This window comes from Marmota monax, unplaced genomic scaffold, assembly GCF_021218885.2.
Source record: "Marmota monax isolate L192 unplaced genomic scaffold, Marmota_monax_Labrador192_F-V1.1 WCK01_AAM20220418_F8-fsc00569, whole genome shotgun sequence".
Classification (NCBI taxonomy): domain Eukaryota; kingdom Metazoa; phylum Chordata; class Mammalia; order Rodentia; family Sciuridae; genus Marmota; species Marmota monax.
Genome location: NW_026694722.1, coordinates 235,057 through 262,748, shown reverse-complemented (window position 1 = coordinate 262,748; position 27,692 = coordinate 235,057). Strand labels below are relative to the sequence as shown.

At 48.1% G+C, this 27,692-nt stretch overlaps 1 protein-coding gene across 2 annotated transcripts; it reads right to left on the bottom strand.

Moving 5' to 3' along the window:
- Positions 1-20: 20 nt before the first annotated feature.
- Positions 21-26,831, bottom strand: Odad4 (outer dynein arm docking complex subunit 4). 2 transcript variants are annotated; one of them, XM_046423982.2, is made up of 12 exons: positions 26,583-26,599; positions 23,169-23,312; positions 22,781-22,931; positions 21,638-21,699; positions 20,848-21,013; positions 17,281-17,505; positions 16,878-17,085; positions 12,600-12,686; positions 10,409-10,605; positions 7,575-7,675; positions 4,129-4,204; positions 21-2,010 (listed from the first exon to the last, which is right to left on the bottom strand). In XM_046423982.2, the coding sequence occupies exons 3-12, from the start codon at positions 22,896-22,898 to the stop codon at positions 1,562-1,564; spliced, it is 1,689 nt and encodes a 562-aa protein (XP_046279938.1). In that variant the 5' UTR covers positions 22,899-22,931; positions 23,169-23,312; positions 26,583-26,599; the 3' UTR covers positions 21-1,561. The 2 variants fall into 2 exon arrangements, with proteins under 2 accessions (XP_046279938.1, XP_046279939.1); XM_046423983.2 differs by having other exon boundaries at positions 22-2,010; positions 23,181-23,312; positions 26,583-26,831.
- Positions 26,832-27,692: the final 861 nt, after the last annotated feature.

Below are 27,692 nucleotides of genomic sequence, written 5' to 3'. Positions count from 1 at the left end.
CTACCACTTGAGCCACATCCCCAGCCCTGGGCACAATATCTTTATTGTATTTATTTTTATGTGGTGTTGAGGATCAAATCCAGGTCCTTGCACATGCTAGGCGAGCACTCTACCACTGAGCCACAACCCCAGCCCATAAAAATTTTTTTTATTTTATTTATTTATTTATTTATTTATTTTTAATTTTTATTGTTGGTTGTTCAAAACATTACATAGTTCTTGATATATCATATTTCACACTTTGATTCAAGTGGGTTATGAACTCCCATTTATACCCCGTATACAGATTGCAGAATCACATCAGTTACACATCCACTGTTTTACATATTGCCATACTAGTGTCTGTTGTATTCTGCTGCCTTTCCTATCCTCTGCTATCCCCCCTCAAAAAATTTTTTTAAATGGAAAAAAAAAAGAAATTGTCTAGTTTTTGGTCACTGCGGTAAATTTTGCAACCACCTCACGTTTCCTGAACATAGTCCTGGCTCCTTTTCAGCAAAAGTCAGCCTCATCCCTGACCCAGGACCACCGTGGTAAAGGAATTACCCTCTTTGGCCAACTGCTAGGCCGCCACCTCCCCAGTAAAGCCATTGAATGCTTGGATTTTTTAGAGTTTCTTTGCACTCATAATTCTCAGGTCAATCCTGGAGGCAGGTTCCTTGTTGTACAGAGGAGGAAACAAGCTTTAGTGGCCTGATTTACTTGATTGGACCACCCAGAGGTGGCAGAGGTGGAGTCCCTCTGCAGCACCTACTCCCAGGCTCCCCTGCTATTCTGTGGCAGAAGCCATCTCTCTTCCTCTGGGTCCTTAGAGCAACCACCAGCACCAGCGTTCCCTTCGTTCCTTTCATTCTGCTTTGGGGCCTAGTCAGCCCACAGTATGATTGCTGATGATGGCTGAGGCCTTTCCAGCCAACACTGATCCTTCCTGTGGTGTGGTCTTCCAGTCCTGCACTCAGTAGGTCCTTGCTGGGTGAACCAGGGGCTAGGAGCTGGGTAGACACACCACTACTCCCAGGCCGTTCTCTTTTCCTTCTCCCTTAAAACTTTCTGGTTTCCAGTCTAGCACAGTGGCACAACCCGGGAGGTTGTGGCAGGAGGATCGCTAGTTCAAGCCCAGCCTCAGCAAGGCCTTAAACAACTTATTGAGACCCTGTCTCAAAATTAAAAATAAAAAAGGGTTGGGGACATAGCTCAGTGGTAAAGTGTCCCTGGGTTCAATCCCTAGTACCAAAGAATAATAACGACTATAACTTTCTGGGTTCCCTGGAGCTCACCTGCTTCTTCACCTGTCTGAGATCACCTTTCTCATTTCTTCCATGAGGCTCTTCTGAAAACGGGTGGGAGTGAGGGGGCAAAATGATATTTAGGGTTTGCAAAAGTGAAAGATACATATTTAATGAGAAATTAGTGATAGAAAGAGGTAGAGGTGACCTGTGGGAACCTGTTTCCCATTCCCCCCCCCCATCAAAAACACATCTCAGCTTGAAAATCCAGTTAAGAGGAGTCGTGGCCCTCGAGCACCAGCCTCCTGCTAATGCCTGGTAAGGCAGGCTTCACTCTACTCCTTTTCCATTTCTTCGGCAATTTTTGTTTCCTCCGCTTCCACTTCTTCTTTTTCTTCTGTTTCCCCCGGTTCTTTCTCTCCTGAACTTACTTCAGAAACTCTTTTCTCCAGTCTTTCTGAGGCCTTTGTGCTTAATTCTCCGGAAATCTCTTGGTCTAATTCTGAAGGCCGCCTGTAAATTTCCCTGGACTCTCTCCTGTCCACCTCCAGCAGCGTCCTGCCCTCCGACACTCTCCTGGAATCTTCCCTGAAGCTTCTTCTGGCTTTCTCTGCCTTCTGTCTCTGAGAATCGTCCTTGAATTCCTCGTCCTCTGTGTCTCCGTCGCTCTCCCCTTGCTCCCTTTCCCAGCTCTTCATCACCTTCTTGGTGTCCTCCCTCCCTTTCTTCCCTTCCTTCTCCTTCGCCTCCACTGTTCTGTCTTCATTCAGGGCAGGGGCCTCTTCTGAAAAACAGCACAAAGAAGGGAAGAGAGGTGAAGGCCTGGTCATCACTACGTCTGTGGAGGCCTTTGCTCCTGAGAGAAAAGCCCCGAGACTGTTTTCACATGCTCCTTCCCTTGGTGTTGATGGACCCCTTCCCAAAAGGAGGAAAGGGGACCATCACTCCTTGATCACGCCACCCCACGTGGCAGCATGTGAGGGGCCAACACCCTTCCAACAGGAAACTGCACAGTGTTGGAATCTGCAGTCAAAGGACTCCAGACCCGCAAAAGAAAATCACACGATGGTCACTGCAAGTACAGAAGAGTCGAGCTGAATGTAGGATGGTCCAACCCAAGAGCCTGTGTTCTCTTCCCTCCCTTCCCTGTGGAAAGTAGCCTAGGTGCTGGGAAATGGCGGCAGATTCTTTTCTCCACTATCCTCCTTCAGCCATATTCTCTTTTTCTCTGGGAAGTGTGTGTGTGTGTGTGTGTGTGTGTATATATATATATATATATATATATATATATATATATATATATATATACACATATATATATTTCTTTTTGGACTGGGAATTGAACCAGAGGTGCTTTAGGGTAGTTTACTCTTGAGCTACATCCCCAGCCCTTTTTAATTTTGAGACCGGATCTCGCTAAATTGTTTAGGGCATCGTAAATTGCTGAAGCTGCCTTTGAACCTGCACTTCTCCTGCCTCAGCTTCCCGAGCCTCTGGGATTACAGGTGGGTGCCACCATGACAGGAACATATTTATCGTTTGTTAAGAGGGTTCCTGTAAAAATATGAAAAGGCTGCCAGCAGCAGGATCAGCTAGAGAGCTGCTGTTTTATGACCAAAGGGATTCTCACTCCTTGTTTTTAACAGTTACAGAGAAAAGTCACCAATCCCCTCCTGAATCCTTCATTCTCTTTCTGGAAGCTGCTGGGTTCCCAGCCACAGGACTGAGGCTCTCTGCCATTGGAGGTGAAAAAATAAGCAATGCTGCCACCTGCTGTTCTGAGAAGGAAGTGCCAGGAGTGCCCTTGGCCACAGTGTCTTCAGCATGAGGACCCCAAAAGACACTTTCCCTAGTGTGCAGCCTGCAGAAGGGTGGAAGGGCTGCTTGGAGCATCTGCCATTTCCCATCTGCCCCTTCTATTTTCACATCTATCACTCCTGTGGCTTCTTAGAGCAGCTCTGAGGGCTGCTGAGGGGATTCAGCTGCCACGTGGCAGGCGCCAGATAACAGAACTGTCACGTGGCTGTTCTGGTGTCTAGAAACCTCTTGCTGCTATGACCTGGAGGACCAGAAAGGATGGATCCTTGGAGCCTGGAGGGTGTTAGCCAGGAATCTGCCCTGGACTCTGTCCTCCTGGACCACCGCCCCCACCCTCCACTGCAATATGGCTGAGGTAAGGGGCGCACTCCACAGACGGAAGCAGACAGGCCATCTGTCACCAGAAACAGTGTGGAGCCATGGTAAAAGCACAGATTCCAAAGTCAATATTGAAAGCCACTGTGGATTTTTAACCCCACTGCCTCTGTGTCCTCATCTATCAAATTAAGCTAAATATACTTTTTTTTGGCAGTGTTTTGGGAAGGCTAGGGAGTCAGTGCGTACAGAGCCCTTAGAAGAAGGGCTGGCCCAGGGAAGGCCCTGAATGGATGGAGACCAGCTGCTACTCTCAGCCCAGTTCCTTTGGACGTGCCCATCCTCTGCCTCTCTTCCCTCACTCCTTCCCCGTGGGCAAGGGCAGCCTGGAGACAGAGGGTCACAGACGGCTACTCCCTGAAGCCTTCTGAGAAACAGTGCTGTCAGGCCCCGCTGTTAAGCAAAATAGTGGCCTCTGCACTCCAGCCTCGCAGGAGCCCCTTTGCCTGGAAGTGCCACCATGCACAGGAGCAAGAGCACACAGCAGAGGGGGCTCTGAGCGCTGACAGGTTGGGCACAGAGCCCCACCCACAGTGGGCCCAACCCTCCCCAGTCCTCTGCTAGGGAAAGGCTGTGGCTGCAGAATCAGAAGGCCCTGTGGACAGTGCCACCCTGGCTGGGGGAGCTGCTGGAAAGTGTGGCCAGGACTGCTGGGAGAGAAGACCCGGGAGGACACTGGAGTTGCCCTTTGGGGGTTCCGGGGACGCACCTTTGTCTTTGAGCATCTCCCTGTAGTTAGTTTTCTTCAGTTCTTCCACGATGCCCTTGTTGGCATCATCCAAGGCCTATGGAGAGCAGAGGGGCTGGTGAACGCTCTGAACCCCTGTTTGCCATCTGCATCTTTTCCTTTCCCTTCCCAAGCCTGGGGACTGGAAGGCAGGGCTCAGGCGAAACCCCGCCACCTTGGGTTTCCTTCTGCACCGGGGTTAGTGCATGAGAAACACGTGGCTGGAAGTCAGTCCAATTCATTCCTCCTGGGCTTAGGCATTCATTGGGAGTTTGGTTGGTCTGCTATCTTCTACCCTTTTACCTAATGCCACTCTTGGCTTCACTCAGTGTCCAAAGATAACCCAAGCCTCTGAACACTCAGCGAGGCAGCCAGCCGAGGAGGGGACGAAGGGCTGAGGCTTCAAAAGGGGCTTCCAGGACATGTGCAGTTTCCTTAGCTCAAGTTCAATTCTCAGGGCTCAGCCTGTGTGCTTTCTCTCTATATATTTGTTTTGGAAGTGCTGGAGATGTCACCCAGGAACTGAAGCATGCTAGGAAAGTGCTCTCTACTCCTGATCCAGACCCCCAGCCCATTTTTTTTTTTTTTTTTTTGTAAAATGGAGGTCTTGGAGGTCTCAAGGTCTCCCTATGTTTGTTGCCCAAGCTGGCGTGGAGTTCCCTGGCTCAAATGATCTTCCTGCCTCAGTTTCCTGAGTAGCTGAGACCACAAGCTCATGCCACTGTGCCCTGCCTGTGCATCTGGAAGGCATCTTTGGCCTGCCTCCTCTCAGGGTCCCAGTGGTCTGCCCTGTAAGTTCCTGCCCAGAGATGCCCATCCAGGTGGGTGAGGGATCAGGTTCCTGGTCCAACAGGAAGTTGCTAAGAGCCAAGTAACTCCCTTCAAATTACTGCCTAGCCTTCAAGGTGACCTCAAATCCTCTTGCTGGGAAAGCCTCCAGCCTGCCTCAGGGGACACTGGGCTCTCACTCTGAATTCCCCTGGTTCCTCACGGTGCTGGTCACAAACCAGGGTTTTTGATTTTTGGGTTTCTTTGCACCTTACCCACCCCATACTGGGGACTGAACCCAGGGTGCTGTACCACTGAGCGACATCCTCAGTCCTTTTGATTTATTTTTTAAATTAGTTTTTTAATATTTTTAAAATATTTTTTAGTTGTCCATGGATCTTTTATTTATTTATATGCAGTGCTGAGAATTGAACCAGTGCCTCACACATTGCTAGGCAAGCACTGTACCACTGAGCCACAACCCCAACCCCCTCCTTTTGATTTTTTAAATTCTGAGACAGGGTCTCACTAAGTTGCTTAGGGCCTTGCCAAGTTGCTGAGGCTGGCCTCAAACTTGTGATCCTCCTGCTTCAGCCTTCTGAGTCACTGGGATCGCAGGTGTGCGCCACTGCACCCAACTGGTGCTTTTGTTTAAATCTTCCTGCTGACACAGTTTCTTGTGAGCCAAGAGCATAGCCAGACACTTTGGGCTTGACAACCAATACTGAATACTGCTCAGTAAATGTTTTCTGAGTTGAATCGCCATGCTGTCTGCTTGCAGGCTGTTCACGCAGAAGAGAATTAAGCAGGAGGGACCCTGCATGTGAATTGTGAAGCAGAGGAGCACGTGGCAGGGCTTTAGTGACCTGGGTGCTCTTCCCCCAGAGGTCAGAGTTACAGGCAGGATGTGTACTACAGCTGTCCCTCAACAGAAGGACAATGATGTGTTGCCCTGGGGTGTGTGGAAACAGGGGACAGCCTGGGACCCGTGGGGCCTGTTGGGAGTGTTTTCTTGCCAATAGCACAACTGGCCTAACTAGCCTCTCACAAGACCCAGTGTGTCAGGTCACTTCTCTGTCATCCCTGCCCTCCAGTCCAGCTGGCAGGCTGACCCCACCCTGCTGCCTTCGTGACCCCTACAGCCCGTGAGTCCAGGCCCAGCGTCTCCTCTGCTGGCCTGAGGAAACCCTCGGTTTCCTCCAGCTTCTCTTCAGGCCCACCGGCTGTCACACCCTCAGTGTTCTTGCCTCGTGGCCTGTGCCCTTATCTTTGCCTGGAATGTTCTAAACTCTCCTTCACTTGGCTAACTTCAACCTCAGGTTTCAGCTTGGATGTCCCTTCAGGGGGCCTGACCAACCCCTGCCATCCCGAGGCAGCCACGAGGCCCTGCTCCAAACAGAAGTGTTAGGGTCCCTGCTCCTTTCCCAAGGTCCTGCTGCTGAGGGTGGCTAATGGCTGCTTCCTGAGTAGGTCAGGACAATTCTAATAGAGTGATGTGGACTTTCACAGGGACACAGATGGCTGGGGAAGGGAAATGTCACCTCACCCAGACCAAGGGGTCAGAGAAGGCCTCCTGATGGGACATCTAAGCTGAAACCCGAGGTTGAGTGGAAGTAGCCAAGTGAAGGTGAGTTTAGAACATTCCAGGCAATGATAAGGGCACAGGCCACGAGGCACAGGAGAACCTGCTCAGGAAAAGCCGGGGCTGGTTTGAGCTGAAGCTGAAATGCAAGGGGTGGGGTGGGGACTGGCCTGCTTGGACAGCGCAAGAGCCACAGGGTGGGGAGAGGCCACCAGAGGCTCTTCCACCTCCCAGAGAAAAGCCAGGAACCTTCTTCCAGACACTGAGAACCAACAAAGGGTTGAAACAGGAAAAAGAGGAATTCACACTGTACTTCCTGTTGTCTCTTGGATGAGGTGGCAATTTTCAAACTGCAAGTCCTAAAATCAGTTTAGTAGGTCTCAGGCGGCATTAGATGAAATAAAATGGAAAGCCAGATATGATGGCACGTGCCTACAGTTTGGGCTACTCAGGAGGCTGAGGCACAAGGCTTGCTTGAGTGCAGGAAGTCAATGCAAGGTTGGAACACAGAGTGTGCATCACCCCATCTCTCTCTCTCTCTCTCTCTCTCTCTCTCACAGTACTAGGGATTAAATCCAGAGCCTCACACGTGCTACATGCTAGACAAGTGCTCTCCCACTGAGCTACATCCCCAGCCTTTTTTACATTTGATTTTGAGACAGGGTCTTGCTAAATTGCTGAGGATGGCCTTGAACTTGGATCCTCCTGCCTCAGCCTTTTGAGTAGCTGGGATCTAGGCAGACGTCACTGTGCCCAGATTGCCCCTGTATCTTTAAAAATAAAAGACAATATGAAATAGCAATGCACATCATACACAGGGGAGGTAAAAATGTTCTGTAAAACTTTTTCTGGTTTTTTGTTTGTTTGTTTCAAATACAATGATGCATGTAAGGTTGCTGAGAGGTTTCAGGGTAGGGACAATGCACAGTGGCAGCCACACTGCAGAGTCATCAGCCTGCCTAGCAAGTGCCTATGGGCAGTGGATAATAAGCTGCTATGAGCGGCCAACTGAAAAGGCTGAGGGGAGCCCCAGCCCCACTGCCCACTCCCAAGGCCCAGCTGGGGGACCAAGGCTCACGCTGATGATGGCCTGCTGTGCCTCGTTGTTATGGACCAGCTTCGCTCTCTCCAGGGCCTTCTCAAAATTGTTCACAGCCGACTCGAAGTCTTGCAGCTTTACTGGAAAGCAAGGGGGAGACACAGCACAGGGAGACTGTGATATTTTATGTCGCAAGATGGAGGCCCTGGCCTGCCTGGCCACACCCAGGGCCTGAGAAGCCTGAGGGGCTAGATGGAGTCAGCCCCAGGGCATGGGCAGCACCACTGAGATGCCCAGTCCCATCTCACCCGTGAGGACTGGAACTGACAGGCCTGAGCCTTAGAATCTACCCTTCAGAGGGGTCAGTGAGGGAAGGGGTTTCAGGATAGGGACAATGCACACATCATGTGTCTCCAGGGTGGTGGACACAACCCCATCCTGTTCCATCTTTATATTTTTCTAGAAGAGGAAATCCATACTTTAAAAATGGTCAAGTTTTTCACACTCTGCCCAAACCAATGGGTGCAGTGGCCCATGACTGTAACCCGGCTAACAGGACAGACAAGGCAGGAAGATCACAAGGTCCAGGCCAGCCTTGGCAACTTAGTGAGACCTTGTCACAAAATTAGAAATAAAAAGGGCTGGGAGCTGGGCGTGATGGCACACACCTGTAGTCCCAGTGGCTCTGGAGGCTGAGGCAGGAGGATCGAAAGTTCAAAGCCAGCCTCAGCAACTTAATGAGGCCCTAAGCAACTTAGTGAGACCCTGTCTCTAAAATACAAAAAAGAGCTGGGGATGTGGCTCAGTGACCCCGAGTTCAATCCCAGGTATTCCCTGCCCCCCGCAAAAGAACTTCAGTTCAGGGAGGAAGGAAAAGCACTAACCAGCCAGGGTCTTCCCAGATGCTCCCCACCCCCCAATTAATGGGAATGGAATACAGGGTCATTTTACTATTGAGTTATATCCTCTGTCCCCAGCCTTTTATTTTTATTTTTTTTAATTTGAGACAGGGTCTTACTAAGTTGCTGAGGCTGGCTTTGAACTTGCAATCCTCCTGCCTCGGCCTCCTGAGTAGTGGGGATTATAGACAAACATCGCTGCTTTCTTTATAACTGTGCACACCCAAGATTCACCCCTTCCCAAGTATTGCTTTGGGATTCATGGAGGAAGGAGGATCTGTGTCCATAAGTCAAATTTTAAAAGGAGATCCAAATGTAATTCTGAAAATATGCAGAGCCACAGTAAGTGAGGTCAAATATATATTTTTTTCAAATACACATTAGAGATGGAGAATCAGTATTCATTCAGAGACAGTGGCACATTCCTGTAATCCCAGCTACTCAGGAGGCTGAGGTAGGAGGATTGTAAGTGTGAGGTCAGCCTGGGCAACTTAGTGGAACCCTGTCTCAACATAAAAATATAAAAAAGGCCTGGGGATGTTAAGCACCCCGGGGTTCAATCCCTGAAAAAAAAAAGCTTGAGGGGCTAGGGTTGTGGCTCAGCGGTAGAGCGCTCACCTAGCATGTGCGAGGAGCTGGGTTCGATCCTCAGCACCACATAAGAATGAATGAATGAATGAATGAATGAATGAATGAATAAATAAATAAATGGTATTGTGTCCAACTACAACTAAAAAAAAAAAAAGCTTGAGTAAAAGATACCTAGCAAGCAAGAGCCAGTGGCTTAATACATGGACACTATTACCATGGTTTGGATATGGTTTAAATGTCCCCCACAAAAAAAAAATTAGTATGTTAGGAGCCCAGTCCCAGTGTGGTGATGTGGGAGCTTAAAGAGGTGAGGCTTAGGGTAAGGTCACTGGGAACCCTACCCCAGAGGGATTAAGGCGGTTCTCAGGCAACTAACTATTTGGTAGTTTTCTTGAGAAAGTTGTTATAAACCCTTGAAGATGGCGTCCCCCAGTCCTGTGACTTCCTGTTTGGCAACACGATTGCTTGTCCAGTATGTGCTTCTGCCACTGCAATATGCCATGAAATGATACAGTCAAGTAAGAATTCCTCACCAGGGACTGGGGCTGTAGCTCAGTGGACAGCACTTGCCTAGCATGTGTGAGGCACTGGATTCCATCCTCAGCACCACATAAAAATAAATAAATAAATAAAATAAAGGTATTGTGTCTACCTACAACTATAAAAAAGAAGAAGAAGAAGCCCTTGTCAGATCAGGCTGGGCAGGCAGCAACCAAAGGAGGCAGATTTAAAAGGGCCGCTGAACAGGCTTTATTGAGACATCACTCCCGGGCGGAACTCGATCAGACCCACAGAGGGGACAGGAGAAGGGTCTGAGGAGAAACCGCGTGGAAGCTCGACCAGACTGGACTTTTATGGGGCTTACAGCAGGAAGGGAAGGGCTTGGGACAGGAAAAGGTGTCTCTAGGGTCCCTTGCCCCCTTGGAGTTGGTCAGGGGAGTTGGCTGAACTCCAGGATTGGCCAGGGGGTCCTGCTGATTGACAGGCGTTAGTCAGGAGATCTGGCTGATTGACAGGTGTTTCTGCCGGCATCTGATTGATGTTCAAAGCAGTGTGGGCTGCTTTGTTCTATGTTGCCACTAAGTCGCCACCAAGTCGCTGCCACTGACCTAACAGCCCTCACCAGAGCCCAGTCAATGCCAATGTCAGGACCTCAAATCTTCAAAACTATAAGCTAAAAATACCTCTTTTCTTTATAGAGTAGCCTGTCTTAGGTAATTAGTTGTAGTAATGTAAAACTGACTAATAATTTGAGGATGGCATGATGCTGTGTTGGTCTGCAGCTCCTTGCTCTTGAGGTATCCCTAATCAAACTTTGCTTAAACCAAGCCAGCCTGAGGATGGCAGCTGGGCCTGAAGGCTGTTCATCTCTGAGCCTGTTACCTTGTGCCTGTGCCACCAAAACGCTGGCGTTCAGCTGCCACTCAATGTCCCCTTCTTCCTCGGCACATTGCTGAGACTTCTCACCATAATTCTGAGCCTGCCAGGCCTGGTCCAGCTCCAAGTAACAGCGGCCAATCTCATGGAACAACCAGGTCTTCTCCAGGGTAGTTTTAGCCAGAGGGATCTTCTCTTCCCACCTGGTGACATGAAAAACCAGGGTCAGCTTCTTTCCTTAAAATTCTGCTATCAGCCACAGGAGACCAAGGCTTCCTGCTAGGTGACAAAATAAGACTCATTCTTAACCTTCAGCCCAGGTGTGCAGTTAATTAGCATTAACATATTTCAAAACTACTAAACTATTTTGGTAATATCAATGGGATGGGAGGGGCTGGGGTTGTGGCTCAGTGGTGGGGTGCTTGCCTCACATGTGTGAGGCACTGGGTTCAATTCTCAGCACCACAAATAAATAAATGAATAAAATAAAGGTCCATCAACACTAAAAAATATTTTAAAAAATCAATGAGATCAAATTTGGCACAACCCTGGAAAATAATGTTTAAAAGTAGCATGTGAGCTAGGCCCACACATGTAATCCCAGCAACTCAGGAGGATCACAAATTCAAGTCCAGTCTCAGCAACTTGGCAAGACCATGCTCAAAACAAAGAAATAAATAAATAAAAATAGCTAGAGATGCAGCTTAGTGGTAAAGCACCCTCGGTTCAAACCCAGTACCAATAAATAAATGAATAAATGAAGACAGCACTTGAAATAACATCAAAATAATGTTTAAGAATTTTAAGTACCTATGAGAGAAAAATTGGCACAGAAAAAAGACCAGCATGAAAAACAAAAAACCCAAGTACTGGTCTTTGGGTGGTGGGTCTAATATTTTCTTCTACTTTTCTCTATTCTCCAAATTAATATTTAACAATAAGCATCTTTTATTATAAAACAGTTTATTACAACAAGATACTAATGGGTGGGTAAACACTGATCCTCCTCTTTCAGCCACAGACACCAAAGGCAGGCTATCAGGAGACTGAATCATGTGGAAAGAAGGTAACTGGTAAACAAGTCTTTGGATCAAGCAACAGGGGACCGACGGCCTATTTCTCTCCAGGAAGGGTGGGTGAGCCCAGGAAGCAGGTTCTCCCAGGTCTGGGCCTCCCCCATGGCTTCCTAGGACTAACCGCTAGCCCCTGCCCCAGAAGCTAACTAGCCCCAGGGCTGGACATCAGAGTTTGGCAGTCAGGCCACCTGGGGAGTTCAGATACTGTCCTCAGTGAATCCACAGGACCACACAGTCACACAACAGCCTCAGAGGAAGTCTCAAGGGTCGCTTTGTCCACTGTTTTTGAACTGCCCAAAGGTAAGAATCACCTGGAGTGTGGTTAAAAAAGAATTTCTGAAGCCATGCATGGTGCCAGACAACTGTAATCCCGTGACTCAGGAGGTTGAGGCAGGAGGATTGCAAGTTCAAGGCCAGACTCAGCAACTTAGGGAGACTGTGTCTCAAAATAAAAAATAAAAAAGGCTGAGGATGTGGCTCAGTGGTAAAGTACCCCTGGGTTCAATCCCCAGTACAGAAAAAAAAAAAAATTCTGAGCCTCAACCCTGACTTGTAGAATGAGAATTTTCAGCAAAGAAGCCAAGCAACTCTCAAATTTTGGGGTACTGGGAACTGAACCCAGGGATGTGTTATTACTGCGCTAAATACCCAGCCTTTTTAATTTTTGAGACAGAGTCTCACTAGGTTGCTTAGGGCCTCACTAAATCAGTAAGGCTGGCCTTAAATTTGTGATCCTCCTGCCTCAGCCTCCTGGGCGACTTGAATTACAGGTATGCACCACCGCACCTGGTGCCCAGTACTCTTAGACCTAACAAGTACTCCAGGTGATTCTGATCACTAGGAAACTGAGAAAATGCTGATTCTATTCCATAAATTCTATGAATTTAACTGAGGAGGCTCAGAGCTTTAAATGGTAGAGTACCTGCTTTACACGTGCAAAGCTGTGGCTTTGATCCCCCCTGACAAAAAGATTGGCTTGCCAATCAATCGTCACCTAGCAGAGCCAGGAGCCAACCCCCATCCCTCTTCTGAAGTCTCCTTGCCTGACATTCTGGCCCTAGGCTAGAATCCCCACGTGAGGGCAGGAGGTCCCAGCCCTGGTGTGGGGACTGATCACTCACGTGTCAATGGCTTGCTGGAATTTCCCAACTCTGGCAAAAACCCTGCCAATGTTGTCAAGGGCTCTTGATTTTGCATCAGGAAGGTCACTGTGGGGAAGAAGCAAAACAAGCTGTTTTCGAGAGAAGAGCTGTGACAGGCACCACAAAATAGAAAAAAAAAAGGCAAAAGCAGGGCCCTGGCCTCGGGGACTCAGGGTTCCAGGTGGAGACTCTGATGGCCTTTATCAGCACCTTCCTGGAGGGTCATCAATCAATAACTTTCAGAGATCCCCTCTGATCCAGCAATTTCCCTTCTAGAAATTTACTTCAAGAAAATAGTGTGACAAGATCATTCATTAAAGTGATGATTATTTTGGAAACAATCTGAATGTCATCCACGCTCTAACAATGGCAATTTTTAGTGATGAAAAAAAGTCTGTGATATACTTAGTTAAAAAGTCAGATTACTGGAGCATAGACTTTGTATGTTGCCTGTGTTAAAAAACAGTGCAGCTCGGGGCTGGGGCTCAGTGGTAGAGAGCCCAGTGTGAGGCACTGGGTTCGATTCTCAGCATCGCAGAAAAATAAATGAATAAAACAAAGGTCCATTAACATCTAAAAAAATAATAATGATGCAGCTGGAAGCATTTGCTGTGCTCTGAGGGTGCAGCAAGGGAACAGGATGCAAAATGCATCGTCCCCTCCACCTCTGCAGGGAACACAGCACTGGGATTTTTTTTTTTTTTTTTTTTTTTTTTTAGTGCTGGGGAATCAAACCCAAGGCCTTGTGCATGCAAGGCAAGCACTCTAGCAACTGTGCTATATCCCCAGCCCAGCACTGTGATTTTGACCCCGTGAAATTGATTTAATTCACAGAACTGAAAGAGAATAGATGTGTGCTGTTTTAAGTTATCAGAAAAAAAAAAGTGGACTCTTTTTTTGGTACTGGGAAATGAACACGGGGACACTTTACCACTGAGCCACATCCCCAGCCCCTTTTTGTATTTTAGAGACAGGGTTTTGCTGAGTTGCTTAGGGCTAAGTTGCTGAGGCTGGCTTTGAACTCACAATCCTCCTGCCTCAGTCTCTGAGCTGCTGGGATTACAGGTGTAAACCACTGTGCCTGGCTCTCATTCTTTTTTTTTTTTTTTTAACACAGAAATCATTGCTTTTGGGCTGGGGATGTGGCTCAAGCGGTAGCGCGCTCGCCTGGCATGCGTGCGGCCTGGGTTCGATCCTCAGCACCACATACAAACAAAGATGTTGTGTCCGCAGAGAACTAAAGAATAAATATTAAAAATAAAAAATTTTTTTTTAAAAAAAAGAAATCATTGCTTTTGCTTTGAAAATCCTGTGCATGTGTATTAGCATGTAGGTAAGCACAAGAAAAGGGACCAGAAGGACACTTTCTAAGGAGACCCAAGGGAAGTGAGCAGAAGGGTGGGGGGGACTTTCAAGCTTTACCCTCAGTACCACCCAGTTCCCAAACAAGCTAACATGGTAGTGCTTGTGTAAAACCTACTCCCTCCTGGGCCTCAGCAGCTGCAGGCTGGCCCGCTCAGGATGGCATTGGCTCTCCATGAGTCCTGGCTCCCAGCCCAGCCACGCTATCTGCGGTTCCCCAAACCGCCCATTCTCTCTGCCTAGGGCACCCTTCTCCTTCCCCGGGCCCACCCTGATAACCCACCTGTCTTCTCTGAGGTTCCCCACCCACAGTGCTCCTGCCTGTCCCTCGCCTTGGCCCCTCAGCACCTCTGCTTGGTCTCCCCTCCCCGAGCAAGCACTGTGTCATGGGATGGTGCACAAACACGCTGTCATATACAAATTTATCCCTGATATTAATATGGAATGAGAACTCACAGCTATGAGAAGGCAAGCAACCAAACCTACAAGCTTCAGGGAAACAAAAAATGAGAGCTGGGCTGGACAATAAGGGGCTCATCAGGAAGGGGCCGATTAGAATGGGGGACAGAGAACGCACTTGTAAGACCAGTGCTTCTCGGTGAGGCTGGTTCCTGGATGTTAGAAGAAAGAGCATTGTTAAGGAACACCTCTGTTTACTTAGTCACTTGCACACACTTGCTAGGTGCCCATTATGTAGCTCCTTCCAAGGTCCAAAGTCTAAGAGGGCCAGGTGTGAACGGTGAGGGAGGGAGGAACAGGGAAGCCTCCTGGGCTTCTTCCCTGGGGGAGTGAGAGGCTTTTGGGTTAGGGAACCTCAGAACAAGAAGTTTGGGAAAAAGAAAACGGGCTCTTATTTGGCCATATTCATCTGGGACATCCAAAGGGAAATGCCTTGGAGTCAGTGGACAGGCAGGTCTTGGCTTGGCCAAGTCGGGCAAGAAGTAAAGATCTGAGTCACTAGTGAATGGTAGCTGGTTGGATCCAAGGAACCACCTACACACATCTTATTTAATCCTCAGGATCCCTGTCAGTTGGCATCATCATGCCTTCCTGAAAGACGAGGAAACTGAGGAGATTGCTTAAGATCCACACAGCTTTATGTAGCAGAGCCAGGAATCAAAGACACATCTGTCTCCAACCCTGGGGTCCCTTCTTCACACTTCTGGAATGGCCAATACAGGACATCTCTCAAGGTCTTGGTTCAATCTCTAGTACTGCAGGAAAAAGAAAGGAGAGGAGGGAGGACCCCATCTGGGGCCAAGGAAAGAGGGGAAGGCTGGAGGCCCAACCTTCAGAGAGACTGGAGCCCCCTGGAGGGCTGTTCTAGGAGGACCCTGCAGGAGTGCGTTTGGAGAGAGCCTGGGGGCCAACCACCGCAAAGAGAGACCATTCACTGCCTGCTTCCCACCAGGGATGGAGAGCTGACAGACAAAGGGCAGATCTTCGGAGATCTGTGGGAGCAGCAGCAGCAAGGCTGGGAGCTGAGTGAACGGGGTTCTGGGAGACCAAGAGGGAGGCAGAACTGTGGGGAAAGGAGGAACTGGACAGTAGAGTGGACAAGGACTCCAAGGGTTAGAACTAGGATGCTCACAAAGGGAGGACCCTCCTACCAAGCCCTCAGCTCATATCTGGGAGAGTTGATGGTGTAATTATCAACGCCAGACGCTCTTCCCAGGCTTTGCTTCGTTTTGCAGTGTTGGGATGGAACACAGGCCCCTGCACATGCGAGGCATGTGCTCTGCCACTGAGTCACATGCCCTACGAGGGGCCCAAAGTTTTGACATTCATCCTCCCTTCCACACTAGGGTAGGGGCCATCATTGTCCATTTAAGGGCCCACAGCTGGATGGCACAGATGCCAAAGCCAGGGCTCCCTGACTCTCAGCACCATGGCTTGCAGGGCCCTGCTTGGTCCCACCCCTGCCCACATCCTCCAGCCTCCCCTTGCCCGCCTCTTGCCCTGGCAACACTCTGTGCCTTCCAGCCTCCAGCTTCCTCCTGCCTCAGGCCTTGTGCAGGCGGTGTGAGCTCCCAATGCCCAGTCAAGTCCTCCTGGAAGGTATTTCTCAAAGGGCTGGACCCTGTGCTTTCGCTTTATGACACTTATCATAATTGCAATTAAGTGGCTATGTGACTTTTTGTTTGACATCTGCAAGGAATGACCCCAGAAATGACTCTTCGGTTTGGTCACCGCTGTGTTCCCGAGGTTAGCAGTCCTTGGCATCTCTGAATCTTAATGCATGCTTGCTGAGATGATATAAGAATAAAATTACGGGGCTGGGGATGTGGCTCAAGCGGTAGTGCGTGCGCCTGGCATGAGTGCGGCCTGGGTTTGATCCTCAGCACCACATACAAAGATGTTATGTCCGCCAAAAACTAAAAAACTAACTAAATAAATAAATATTTAAAAAAAGAATAAAATTACCTATAAAAGGCAGACCACTGCGAACTTTGGGGATTATTTCTTTCTTTCTTTTTGTGGTACCGGGATGGAACCTAGGAGCATTCTATCACTGAGTGACATCCCCAGACCTATTTATTCTTTATTCTGCGACAGGGCTTCGCTGAGTCGCCCACACTGGCCTCAGACTTGTGCTTTTCCTGCCTTGGCCTCTTGCCACTGAGAGTATAGGCTGGAGCCACCAAGCCTGGCCCTAGCTTTTTGGAATTTTGAGCCATCATACTCCTCTTGATGAGCAAAGGCACACAGTCTAGGTTTGTCCCCTTACCCTTGGTCCTGGGCAGGTGGCACCTACCTCTGTGGGAATCTACTTTAGGCATGGAGGGCAGAAAACGGAAGCAAAGCCACCAGCAACCCTGGCAAAGGCTGGAACAGTGGCCCAGACCCCACTCCTCGGTAGTGGAGTCTCCCCTTGGCCACCTGGAAGGCACTCACTATTCCTTGGCGATCTCCAGGTCCTTTCTGTGGCTCTGCAGGGCTGCTCCCATCTGCCCCAGCTCAATCTGGGCGTTCCCGATGCAGCTGTACAAGTTCCCGAGCAGTTCGTCCTTGTTGGGCACCTCTTCTTTGTTCCATTCCAGCACCTTCTTCAGCACTTTCTCAGCTTTTTGAAGACTCCCTTCGGCACTGCCACTGGTCAGCACTGGGAAGACAAGCAGGTGACATGGAGGCAAGGGCAGTCTCCTCAAGGCTCATGGGGTGACTCCTCTGTGTCCACTCCCCCCCAGTGTCCATCCACAGCTCAGTGGAGTTGGGGGCTCAGGCTATTAAGCTGTTCCCGCCTCACTTGGCAAGAGAGCAGAGGCGCCTGCTCCGCCCCTCTGAGAATACTACCCACACATGTCGATGTCCTCCAGGCTCTTGAGGATGTAACGGGCCGTCTGTGACGGGTGACGTTTGCGGTCACGCAGCCACTTCTCTTGCATTAGCTTCCGGTCCCGCTCCCTGGCATAGATTGGCTTCTGCTGCCTCCAGAAGTTGCTGCGGGTGTCCAGGTAGTTGATGCCCATCATGATGAGGTCTTCCACAGTCAAGCCGCCCTTGATGGTGCCTTTGATGAGGTCTGTGGGGAAGGGGTGCAAGGCGACACAGAGAGGACAAGTGTTTAAGGGGATGGCCTCATCGAGGCTTGGGGCCCTGCTGAGGGGCCCTCCATGAGGAGCTCTGCCTGCAGCTGCAGGTACAGTGAGCAAAGGGAGAGCACATGGTGACAGAGTGGATCTAGCCAGGCCAGGATGAGGCCAGGGTCCCCCCTTTCGGGCATTCCCTTGGCATAGAACCTTCGTGGCAATATGCAAGGAGATAGCAGAAGGGGCAGGTGGGAAACACTCTAAGAAGCCCCAATTTTCAGGGATCCCCACTTTCAAGATGTATCCTCAGAGAAGAAAGTGTCTAGGCCCCCTGAAGGTCAGGAAATAATGCCTAGAGTTAATAAATGGGCTCTCTGCACAGCAAAGGAAACAATTAGGAATACAGAATGGTTGCTTAGGGCCTTGTTAAGTTGCTGAGGCTGGTTTTGAACTCAAAATCCTCCTGCCTCAGCCGCTCGCTGGAATTATAGACGTGTGCCACTGTGCCTGACTCGTTAGCTATTCTTCTGACAGAGGCTTAATATCTAGAATACAGAAAGAACTCAAAAAACTTAATAGCAAAACCCCCAAATAACCCAATTAATAAATGGGCAAATGAATTAAACAGACACTTCTCAAAAGAAGAAATATGAATGGCCAACAAAAATACGAAAAGAAGATTCAACGTCATTAGCTATTAGGGAAATGCAAATCACAAAGACACTGAGATGTCATCTCACCCCCGTTAGAATGGCAGCCATCAAGAATACCAACAAAAAAGCCTGGCACTTCGGCACAGGCCTGTACTTCCAGGGGCTCAGGAGGCTGAGGCAGGATGATTGCAAATTCAAAGCCACTTAGCAAGTCCTCAGCAATTTATTGAAACCCTAAACAACTTATCAAGACCCTATCTCAAAATATAACCAATGCAACTGATACTGCAGAATGTGGTCAAGGTAAAAAAAAAAAAAGACCCTATCTCAAAATAAAAAATAATAAGGGCTGGGGATGTGGCTCAGTGGTTAAGCCACACTTAGGTTTAATTCCTGATTAATAATAGGGGCTGGGGTTGTGGCTCAGCAGTAGAGCACTTGCCTAGCATGTGCGAGGGCCTGGGTTCGATCCTCAGCACCACATAAAAATAAATAAACAAAATAAAGGTATTGTGTACGACTAAAATAATAAATATTTAATAATAATAATAATAAGAAGAAGAAGAAGAAGAAGAAGAAGTAGTAGTAGTAGTAGTGCCGGAGAGAATGTAAAGAAAAAGGAACTCTTTTACAGTGTTGATGGGACTGTAAATTAGTACAACCACTGTGGAAATTAGTTCCTCAAAAGATAGGACATGGAACCACATATATGAATGTGTAACAAAAGCAGATGACCTACTATACCACTCCTTGGTATTTATCCTAATAATTTAAAGTCCACATACTGTAGTGACACATACAAGCCCATGGATATAGAAACACAGCCCACAATAGCCAAATTATGGAACCAGCCTCCATCAACAGGTGAATGGATAAAGAAAATGTGGTATATAAACACAATGGAGTTTTATTCACCCATAAAGAAAATAAAATTATGTCATTTGCAGGAAAATGGATGAAACTTGAGACCATCCATTTACTATGGATTTTCCCTCCTCAGAGTTTGGCAAAACAATCCAAACACACAAGGTCAAAGGTCATAAGAAAGGTGTGTGTGGGGGGCGGATCTCATGAAAATCAAAGGGAGATCAATATAGGAAAGGGACAAGGGGGTGGGAAGTGTGGAGAGAGGGGACAAGTGCTGGGGAGTGATATTGGCCAAGTTCTATTGTTACATTGTGTGCATATATGACTATGTAACAAAAAAATCCCATTATTATGTATAGCTGTAATGCGCCAATAAAAAAATGTGGAGGGCTGGGGTTGTGGCTCAGTGGCACTGGGTTCGATCCTCAGTACCACCTAAAAAATAAATAAAGATATTTTGTCCATCTACCACTAAAAAAATATTTTTTAAAAAAATGTGGAAAAAGGGGGGAAAAAGTGTCTAAATGCACAACCTGGCCCAGGTTGCCGGTGCCAAGTGATTCCCCAGGTGCCAAGTGTGTCTGCACATGCGTGGAGGGGTTTGCCTAAGTCCCGCCCACTGTTTGGACAGAAGCTACAGCTGGTTGCAAAGCTGCAACGCCACTTGGGGTAGTGCTCAGGCCACCTCTTTCCTCCACAACAGGTCCTCTGAAGCACAGGAGGCCTTCAGGTCCATTACCTAGGAGATGCGCCAGCAGCAAGGCCATCTGTGCAGCAAAGATTTACAGGGAACCCTGCAGATGACCTTGGGAAGCCAGTTCCAGAGAAAAGACATTTGCTTCAAGGGTGACCCTGCTCAGGCTTATCAGCTAATGCCGACCCCCAAGTTTCTGTACACATGCATCTCAAGGCTCTGTCCTGTGTCCTGTGTCCTGGCAGCACAGTGTGGGAGAGAGAGCATTGACTGGGTTCTGGTGTTGACTTTACCACTAAAATGCTTGTCACCTTAGACAAGTTCCTCCCCATTTCCTCATCTCTGAAAGGAGGGATTGGACTAGGTAATGTTTCAGAATATGAGTACTAAGGTGCTTGGATTTGAGTACCTCTCCACCAGAACCCTTTGCCCAGCCCATTGTACAGACTGAAGACTTAGGGGATGGCCCTTCAGGGACTATGGTGGTTGTTATGAGCTAGATCTGGAGAGTCCCTCAAAGGCTCATGTGTTGAAGGATTAGTCCTCAGCTGAAGGTGCTACTGGGAATTGGTGGAAGCTTTAAGAGGTAGGGCCTGGTGAAAGGAAGTTAGAACACTGGGGCTGTGTCCCCTTCCTCTCTGTTTGCTTCCCAGCTGCCATCAGGGGTGCAGCTTTGTTCCACCATGCATTCCTTACCACGATGTTCTGCTTTACCACAGGCCCCCAAATAATGGACCCAACCATGAACTTAACTTTCTGAAACCATGAGCCAGAATAAATCTTTTCTCCTTATAAAATGATTATCTCAGGTATTTTGTCACAGCAACAGAAAGCTAATACAATAGTAAAGGATTCCAAATCTCCATTGTTACTTTCCAGGGTACCACTGTGCTTACGAACACTCTCTCTGAAATTGGATCTCCTGAGTCCAAACATGAGTCATTGCCCATCCATGTGTGACCTCAGTTTCCTTATCTGTAAAATGAGAATACTACTAAAACCCATCTACGTGTACATGTCAGTTAATATTTATGATAGTCTCTGCTTCTGGTTCAAACATTAACTATCCACCCCAGATTTCCTTTGCCTCAAGTCCCCATTGCCAAGAAAGGGTCTGAAACCTTCATCCAGTAGGAGCTTCTCCAGATACTCCTTGTCCACGTAGAGCTCCCCCAGCAGTTGGCGGATAGTCTTCTCACTCTTGAATGAGCCCTTCCGCTTGGATTCTCTCTTGGTGTGGTGTGGGAGTTGCTTAATGGGATGAGGCTTCTGCTGGGCTTTCATACTCTGGAAAAATGGAGTGATACCCAACAGAGCCTCAGCAAGGAGCACAGAGTCCCAGCCATGGCCCAGAGCCTATGATTCCATATTCCTCTGCCGCAGTCTGGCTGGGCACAAATCACGAGCCACTGAAGCAGGAACAAACTTTATTTCTGAACTCCACCAGCACACTCCACACACGCTCCTGGGAACTCTCCCGAACGCCACCCACACGGCTCCTCCAGGAACCACCAACCGGAAATCCCTCCTCTGGCACTTCCCCAACCAATGCGAACTCTCCAGGAATCCCCGCGAGAATTCCCAAGTAGCGGGCCGAGGCGGACAGTAAAGGTCTAATATACAATTAAATCAATCCAGCATCATCTTAATGGCTCGCCTCTCAACCAATACTATTGGCAAAATGCCAGGGGCCATTCCGACTCGGTGTGGCTCTCAGCATTCCTCCTCTAGGACCTCTCTGTGGGCCGAGAACCATGGGACGTGCCTGGTCAGGCAACAGCTAGACACACAGGACCCCTCTAGAGTTGGGGCAGAATCCCATGACTGCCCATGATGGGCAGGAGTTAATCACTCCCAGGCAAGAGGGCCACTAGACACAGGCATACATGACCTCAGAACCAGAAACTTTACCTCGGCCTGCTTGCTTAAGAAGAACACGTCCCCTTTGTTCTCCAGCTTAATGGAAGAAGGACCTGCAAGGACAGAAGCCGGAGCTCAGGTTGGCCAAGTCTGTCAGGCATGACCTATCACATATTTCATTTAGAAATGGCTGCATTTGGCAGAAGGATAGTGGAGGCTGTGGCAGAGCAGGCCCCGAGTCAGCCTAGCAGGCAAACGGTGCAGGATGTTTGGTACAAGAGTTTCCTAGGAGCTAGCCAGCCGTCGCCAGCCCCAGGCCATGGCAGTTAGATTTCCAAATAAAGGGAGGCCTGGGCACATGGTAAACTGCCCTGTGCCATTTCCACACTCTGCTGCCCACAGCAGCAAGCTCTCACTCACCTCCCTTGTCCTCTTGCTACTGAGCTACTGAGTAAAAACCCATCCTTTGTATATACGTGGTGAGGGAGGAAGCCAGGGCCTAGGGAAGGTTGGACTCAGGACCTCCTTTGACCCTGTGACTCCAGGCTAAAGACAGGCCTACTTCAAAACAGTCCTTCTAATGTGGCTTTGAGGAAAACAAAGACACTGTAGTACTCCGTACAGAGGATCAGGAGTTGGTTCTCCCAGTACAGTTTCTTTTGTTTTCTTTTTTCGATATGGGATTGAACCTAGGAGTGTTTAACCACTGAGTCACATCCCCAGCTCTTTTTTATTATTGTTGCTAGTTGTAGATGGACACAATATTTTATTTGTTTATTTACTTTATGTGGTGCTGAGGATCGAACCCAGTGACTCACACATGCGAGGCAAGCGCTCAACCACTGAGCTACAACCTCAGCCCCTCCCCAGCTCTTTTTAATATTTTATTTAAATACAGGGACTTGCTAAGTTGCTTAGGCCCTTGCTAAGATGCTGAGACTGGCTTGGAACTCAGAATCCTCCTGCCTCAGCCTCCTGAGACACTGAGATTACAGCCCAGGAGACAGTTTACTGTGCCTGGCCCAATCAACAAGTTTCTAATCCCTGACAGCATGAGCAATAGCTGAATCCAAGTCTTGAGACTCCCAGTGAACCTGCGGCTGGTTGCTCATCCACCTAACCTCAGCCCTTCCTCTAAACCTTGGGATTCGGGGATCCTTCCTGGATAAGGTCATAGGCCCTGTGCTCACTCACTTCCCACTGAGTTGTTGATGGCTTCCTGGGCTTTCTGAATTCCAACTTTGAATTCCCGATCAGGCCGCAATTTGTAACCTCGATGATAGAACACCAAGGCAAACTCAAAGTCTCCCATGGTGTACAGGGTCTCCGCCTTTTGTAAAATTCCCTGGAAGGAGAGAGACTCGAATCAAGGTGGACAGACAAGGCCTTACAGGACTCAGATTTGGCAGAAAAGAAGTGTCCTGGGTTGAGGGTCAAAGTTGGAATAGAGAGGGCGAGCAGGTGACCTGTGAAGAGAAACACGGCATCAGACACCAAGCAGTCTGGCGGATTCCTCAACTACTGGTAACCAGAGGCTGCGGCAGGCAATGGCAGTGAGTGGTGAAAGCAAGAGTTGTCCCACCTAGCTGGTCACCTTGCAGAAAGTTGGGTCGCTGTGGAGTGAAGCCTCAGCATCCTTCAGGGATTTCTCCAAGTCTCCCATCTTCAGGTAGCACTTTGAGCGGGCAACCAGGCAGTTCTTGTCTCCATTCTGAAGGTGAAGAGCCTGAGAAGGGAATCAGTCAGGTTGGCAGACACCTGGAAGAGCAAGGTTTAGCAACTTGACCTAGAAAGTGCAGCCCTGACCTCCTGCAGAGTTTCAAGGGAACTCTTCAGGTCAGCAAGCAGGCCTCTGTGCCTTAGCAGACCAAAAGCACTGATCTTTGCTCAGTCACCTTGAACCCATTGACCTGCATGTGGCTTATCTTGAGCAAAGCTGAATCACAGCTATTCTGGATTAGTTGAGATATGGGAAGTACCTGTGGAGGTACTTTCTGCCAATGCTTATGAACCCCTTGGTCCACTCAGGTGATAAAGCCACAGGATATTTTGTGTATGCCAAATTCAATCACAAACCTCAAAATAAATTTCAAAGTCTAAGACAAACAAAATGGATTTTAGGACAATTTGCAACTTGGGTTATCCATTCCACTAGACTTATCTTTTCCTTTTTTTTTTTTTTTTTGTCTCTGGGATTGAATGCAGGGGCACATTATCACTCAACCACATCCCCAGTTCTATTTTTTTTTTTTTGAGGGGCGACCAGGGATTGAACTCAGGGGCACTCAACCATAGAGCCGCATCCCCAGCCCTTTATTTATTTATTAGTTGTAGTTAAACACATTACCTTTATTTTTCTTTTTATGTGGTGCTGAGGATCCAACTCAGTGCCTCGCACTTGCCAGGCAAGCGCTCTACCTCTGAGCCACGACCCCAGCCTCCCCAGCCCTATTTTGTATTTTATCAGAGACAGGGTCTCACTGAGTTGCTTAGCACCTTGCCATTGCTGAGGCTGGCTTTGAACTCGTGATCCTCCTGCCTCAGCCTCCCGAGCTGCTGGGATTACAGGAGTGTGCCACCATGCCCGGGCCCAGTTCTTTTTATTTTTTAATTTTTTTTTTTAAGAGAGAGTGAGAGAGAGAGAGAGAGGAAGAGAGAGAGAGAGAAAATTTTATTTTATTTTATAAAAATGATTGGATTTTTTTTATTTTTATTTTTTTAAGAGAGAGAGAGAGAGAGAGAATTTTAATACTTATTTTTCAGTTTTCGGCGGACACAACATCTTTGTATGTGGTGCTGAGGATCGAACCCGGGCCGCACGCATGCCAGGCAAGCGGGCTACCGCTTGAGCCACATCACCAGCCCCGAGAGAGAATTTTAATATTTTTTTTTTTTAGTTTTTTTTTCGGCGGACACAACATCTTTGTTTGTATGTGGTGCTGAGGATCGAACTCGGGCCGCATGCATGCCAGGTAAGCGCGCTACCGCTTGAGCCACATCCCCAGCCCTTATTTTTTAAGACAGGGTCTCACTATGTTGCTTAGGGCCTCAATAAATTGCTGAGGCTGGCCTCAAACTTGTGATCCTCCTGTCTCAGCCTCCTGAGTCGCTGGGATTTCAGGCATGTATCACCATCATCCTGGAATACAAGCTTTTTCTTCTTTTGTTCTCCCTGGTGGTACTGGGGATGAAATCTAGGGGTTTGTACATGCTAGTAAGTGCTCTACCATTGAGTACACATCCAACCTTTTTAAAACTTAATTTAATTTTAGGTATTAAAATTAATACCATTGAATCCATGGCCTCAAGCATGCTAGGCAAGCATGACTGGATTCGATCCCTAACACTGAGCGGTGGGGGTGGGGGGCTAACAATTTTAAAACATCTCCAGACCTTTTATTTTTATTTATTTATTTATTTATTTTAGAGAGAGAGAGAGAATTTTTTTAAATATTTATTTTTTAGTTTTCGGCGGACACAACATCTTTGTATGTGGTGCTGAGGATCGAACCTGGGCCACACGCACGCTGGGCGAGCGTACTACCACTTGAGCCACATCCCCAGCCCCTATTTATTTATTTTTTGAGACAGGGTCTCACTGAATTGCTTTGAGCATCCTTAAATTGCTGAGGTTGGCCTTGAACTTCCAATAATCCACCTCAGCCTTCTGAGTCTCTGGGCTAACAGGCATCTACCACCATACCTGGCTTTATTTCTTTATTTTGAGACAGGGTCTCCCTAAGTTGCCCAGGCTGGCCTCAAAACCATGATCCTCATGCCTCAGACTCCTGAGTAGCTGAGATTATATGTACATACCACCACACCTGGCTCAAGCCTTTTCTTTCAATGAAACTAATTGAGGAAAATGGGTGGGGGTAGGGTTCCCAAACTCAATTGTTCACCCATTTCTGGTTTTAGGGTGTGGTTGGTGGTTAAAAGGGACAAAAGACTTTAGATAGCAATTGAGAAGCTTGACTTTAGCAGAAGTCTTAGAATGGGTTAATGGACTATCCTACCACATCATTTGGAATAAGAGGCAGGCTGTGGGCTGAAGGTGTAGTTCAGTGGTACAGTGCTTGCCTAGCATGCTTGAGGCCATGGATTCCATGCCCAACACTGAGGGGTAGGGGGTGGGGGGGCTAACAGTTTTAAGACATCTCACAGAGCCAGGGACAGTAGTGCAGGACTGTAATTCCAATGGCATTGGAGGTTAAGGCAGGAGGATTGCAAGTTTAAAGCCAGGCTCAGATGTTTAGCAAGACCCTAAGCAACTTAGTGAGAACCTGTCTCAAAATAAAAAATAAAAAGGGCTGGAGATGTGGCTCAGTGGTTAAGAGCCTCTGGGTGGGAAAAAAAACAAAAAACAAAACCAAAACCAAACAAACCTGACAGTTGACTTGTGCCAATGCACTGTACCGTGGATAGGGTCTCAGTTTGGAGTCTGCGTGTCTAGATTTGGATGCTTACTCTCTTCCTCTACCGCTTGCTAATTCAGTAAGCTTAAGCATGTTGCTTAACTTTTGTATCAGTTTTCTCATGTATAAAATGGAGTAATAATAGCCCCTGCATGCACCTCCTTATTGGCATATGTTATGCTGGGCAGCGAGTCTGAAACAGCATCCAACCCCCTTAGGATGTGGTGGTGCAATTTAGACCAAGGTTACTGTAACAATGCTGATTGTTTTACTGACAGCCTCCTTTCTATAAACATCCGTGTGCCAGACACTTCGCAACTTCTACATGCCTCTCTCCCAACCCATCACCAGCCAAGGATGGGAATTCGAGACTGCTCTATGAAAGGTCAGTTAATCGCAAAACATTTAAGTAAAAGTAAAGGGAGAGGTCACTGTTAATGCAGAGAATGAAGAACGCAAATGGAAATTGGTAGAAAATGACCAAGCACCGGGCTTATTTAGGATATTGGTGCATCAATCAGGAGTTAGTATTAGACCCAACAGGGTCCTCCAGGCAATTTGAGGACCTCAGCGCTACTCACGTTGCTAAAGCTCTGGGCGGCTTTAGAGAATTCCCCGCGCAGGTAGAGCCGCTCGCCCTCTGCCATGTAAGAGGGAAAGGTACTTCGCAAAGTTTCAGTTGCGGGTTCCAACATGGTGACAGGCTTTGGGGAAGCTGAAGTGGAGAAAGGGAGGAAAAGAAGCTGCAGAACTTCTGTCTGGCTTGTAGAAGACTCGTCTCCTAGCAACCGAGAGACAGAGACTGACTTCCGGTCCCGCCCTTGGCTCCTGCGGAGTCTTGGTCCCTGGCACCCCCCGACACATACACAGCGTGCGCATGCGCATGCGCCTGGGCGGTGCATAGGGTCCGCTGATGCTGAGCGCGTGGACAGCGGCTGGAGCCTGGCGGGGCTCTAGAGTGATCGTTGTCGCGTGGTTAGTTGGTTCTCTTCCGATTTACCACGTGGAAAGCCTCCTGTGCAAGGCAGTCAAGAAAAAAATAGAGTTGGAGGCACAATTCCAAGTAAGGGTAAGGCATACCTGCCCCCGTACCGCCATCAGGGAGCGTTTTGGACTTGGAGGCCGAGTGTTTGGGCAGCCTCGCTTGACCCTGAGCGAGGTACTTGAACGCCTTGCGTGTTCTACCTGCGAAAAGAACATGAAAATAGTAGAACCCTCGGTGATGTGAGGATTTGCATGAGACTACGATGGAAAATAACCTTGGGTTCAACATTCAGTTTAACCTATTTATTAAGCACCTGTTTGTAGTGGACCTTGACTCAGGTCGACCCTGAGTTCCCTACCCATACCTCACCACCACCCAAAAAAGTGGACTCAGAATTGGGCCTAGTGGTTTACACCTGTAATCCCAGCTACTCAGGAGGCTGAGGCAGAAGGATCCTAAATTCAAGGCCAGCTTCAGCAACCTAATAAAACTCTGTCTCAAAAAAAAAAAAAAAAAAAAAAGCATGTAAGAAGAAAATGCAAGAAAAAGGAAAAATAATTTTGACTTCAAGTTAAAATTCTCTGCTCTTCACAAGACATTATTAAGTGTAAAATCAAAAGCTGTCACACAAGGGCTAGGGATTTAGCTCAGTAGTAAAACACTTGCCTAGCTTGAAAGAGGCCCAGGGTTCAATTCTTAGCACTGA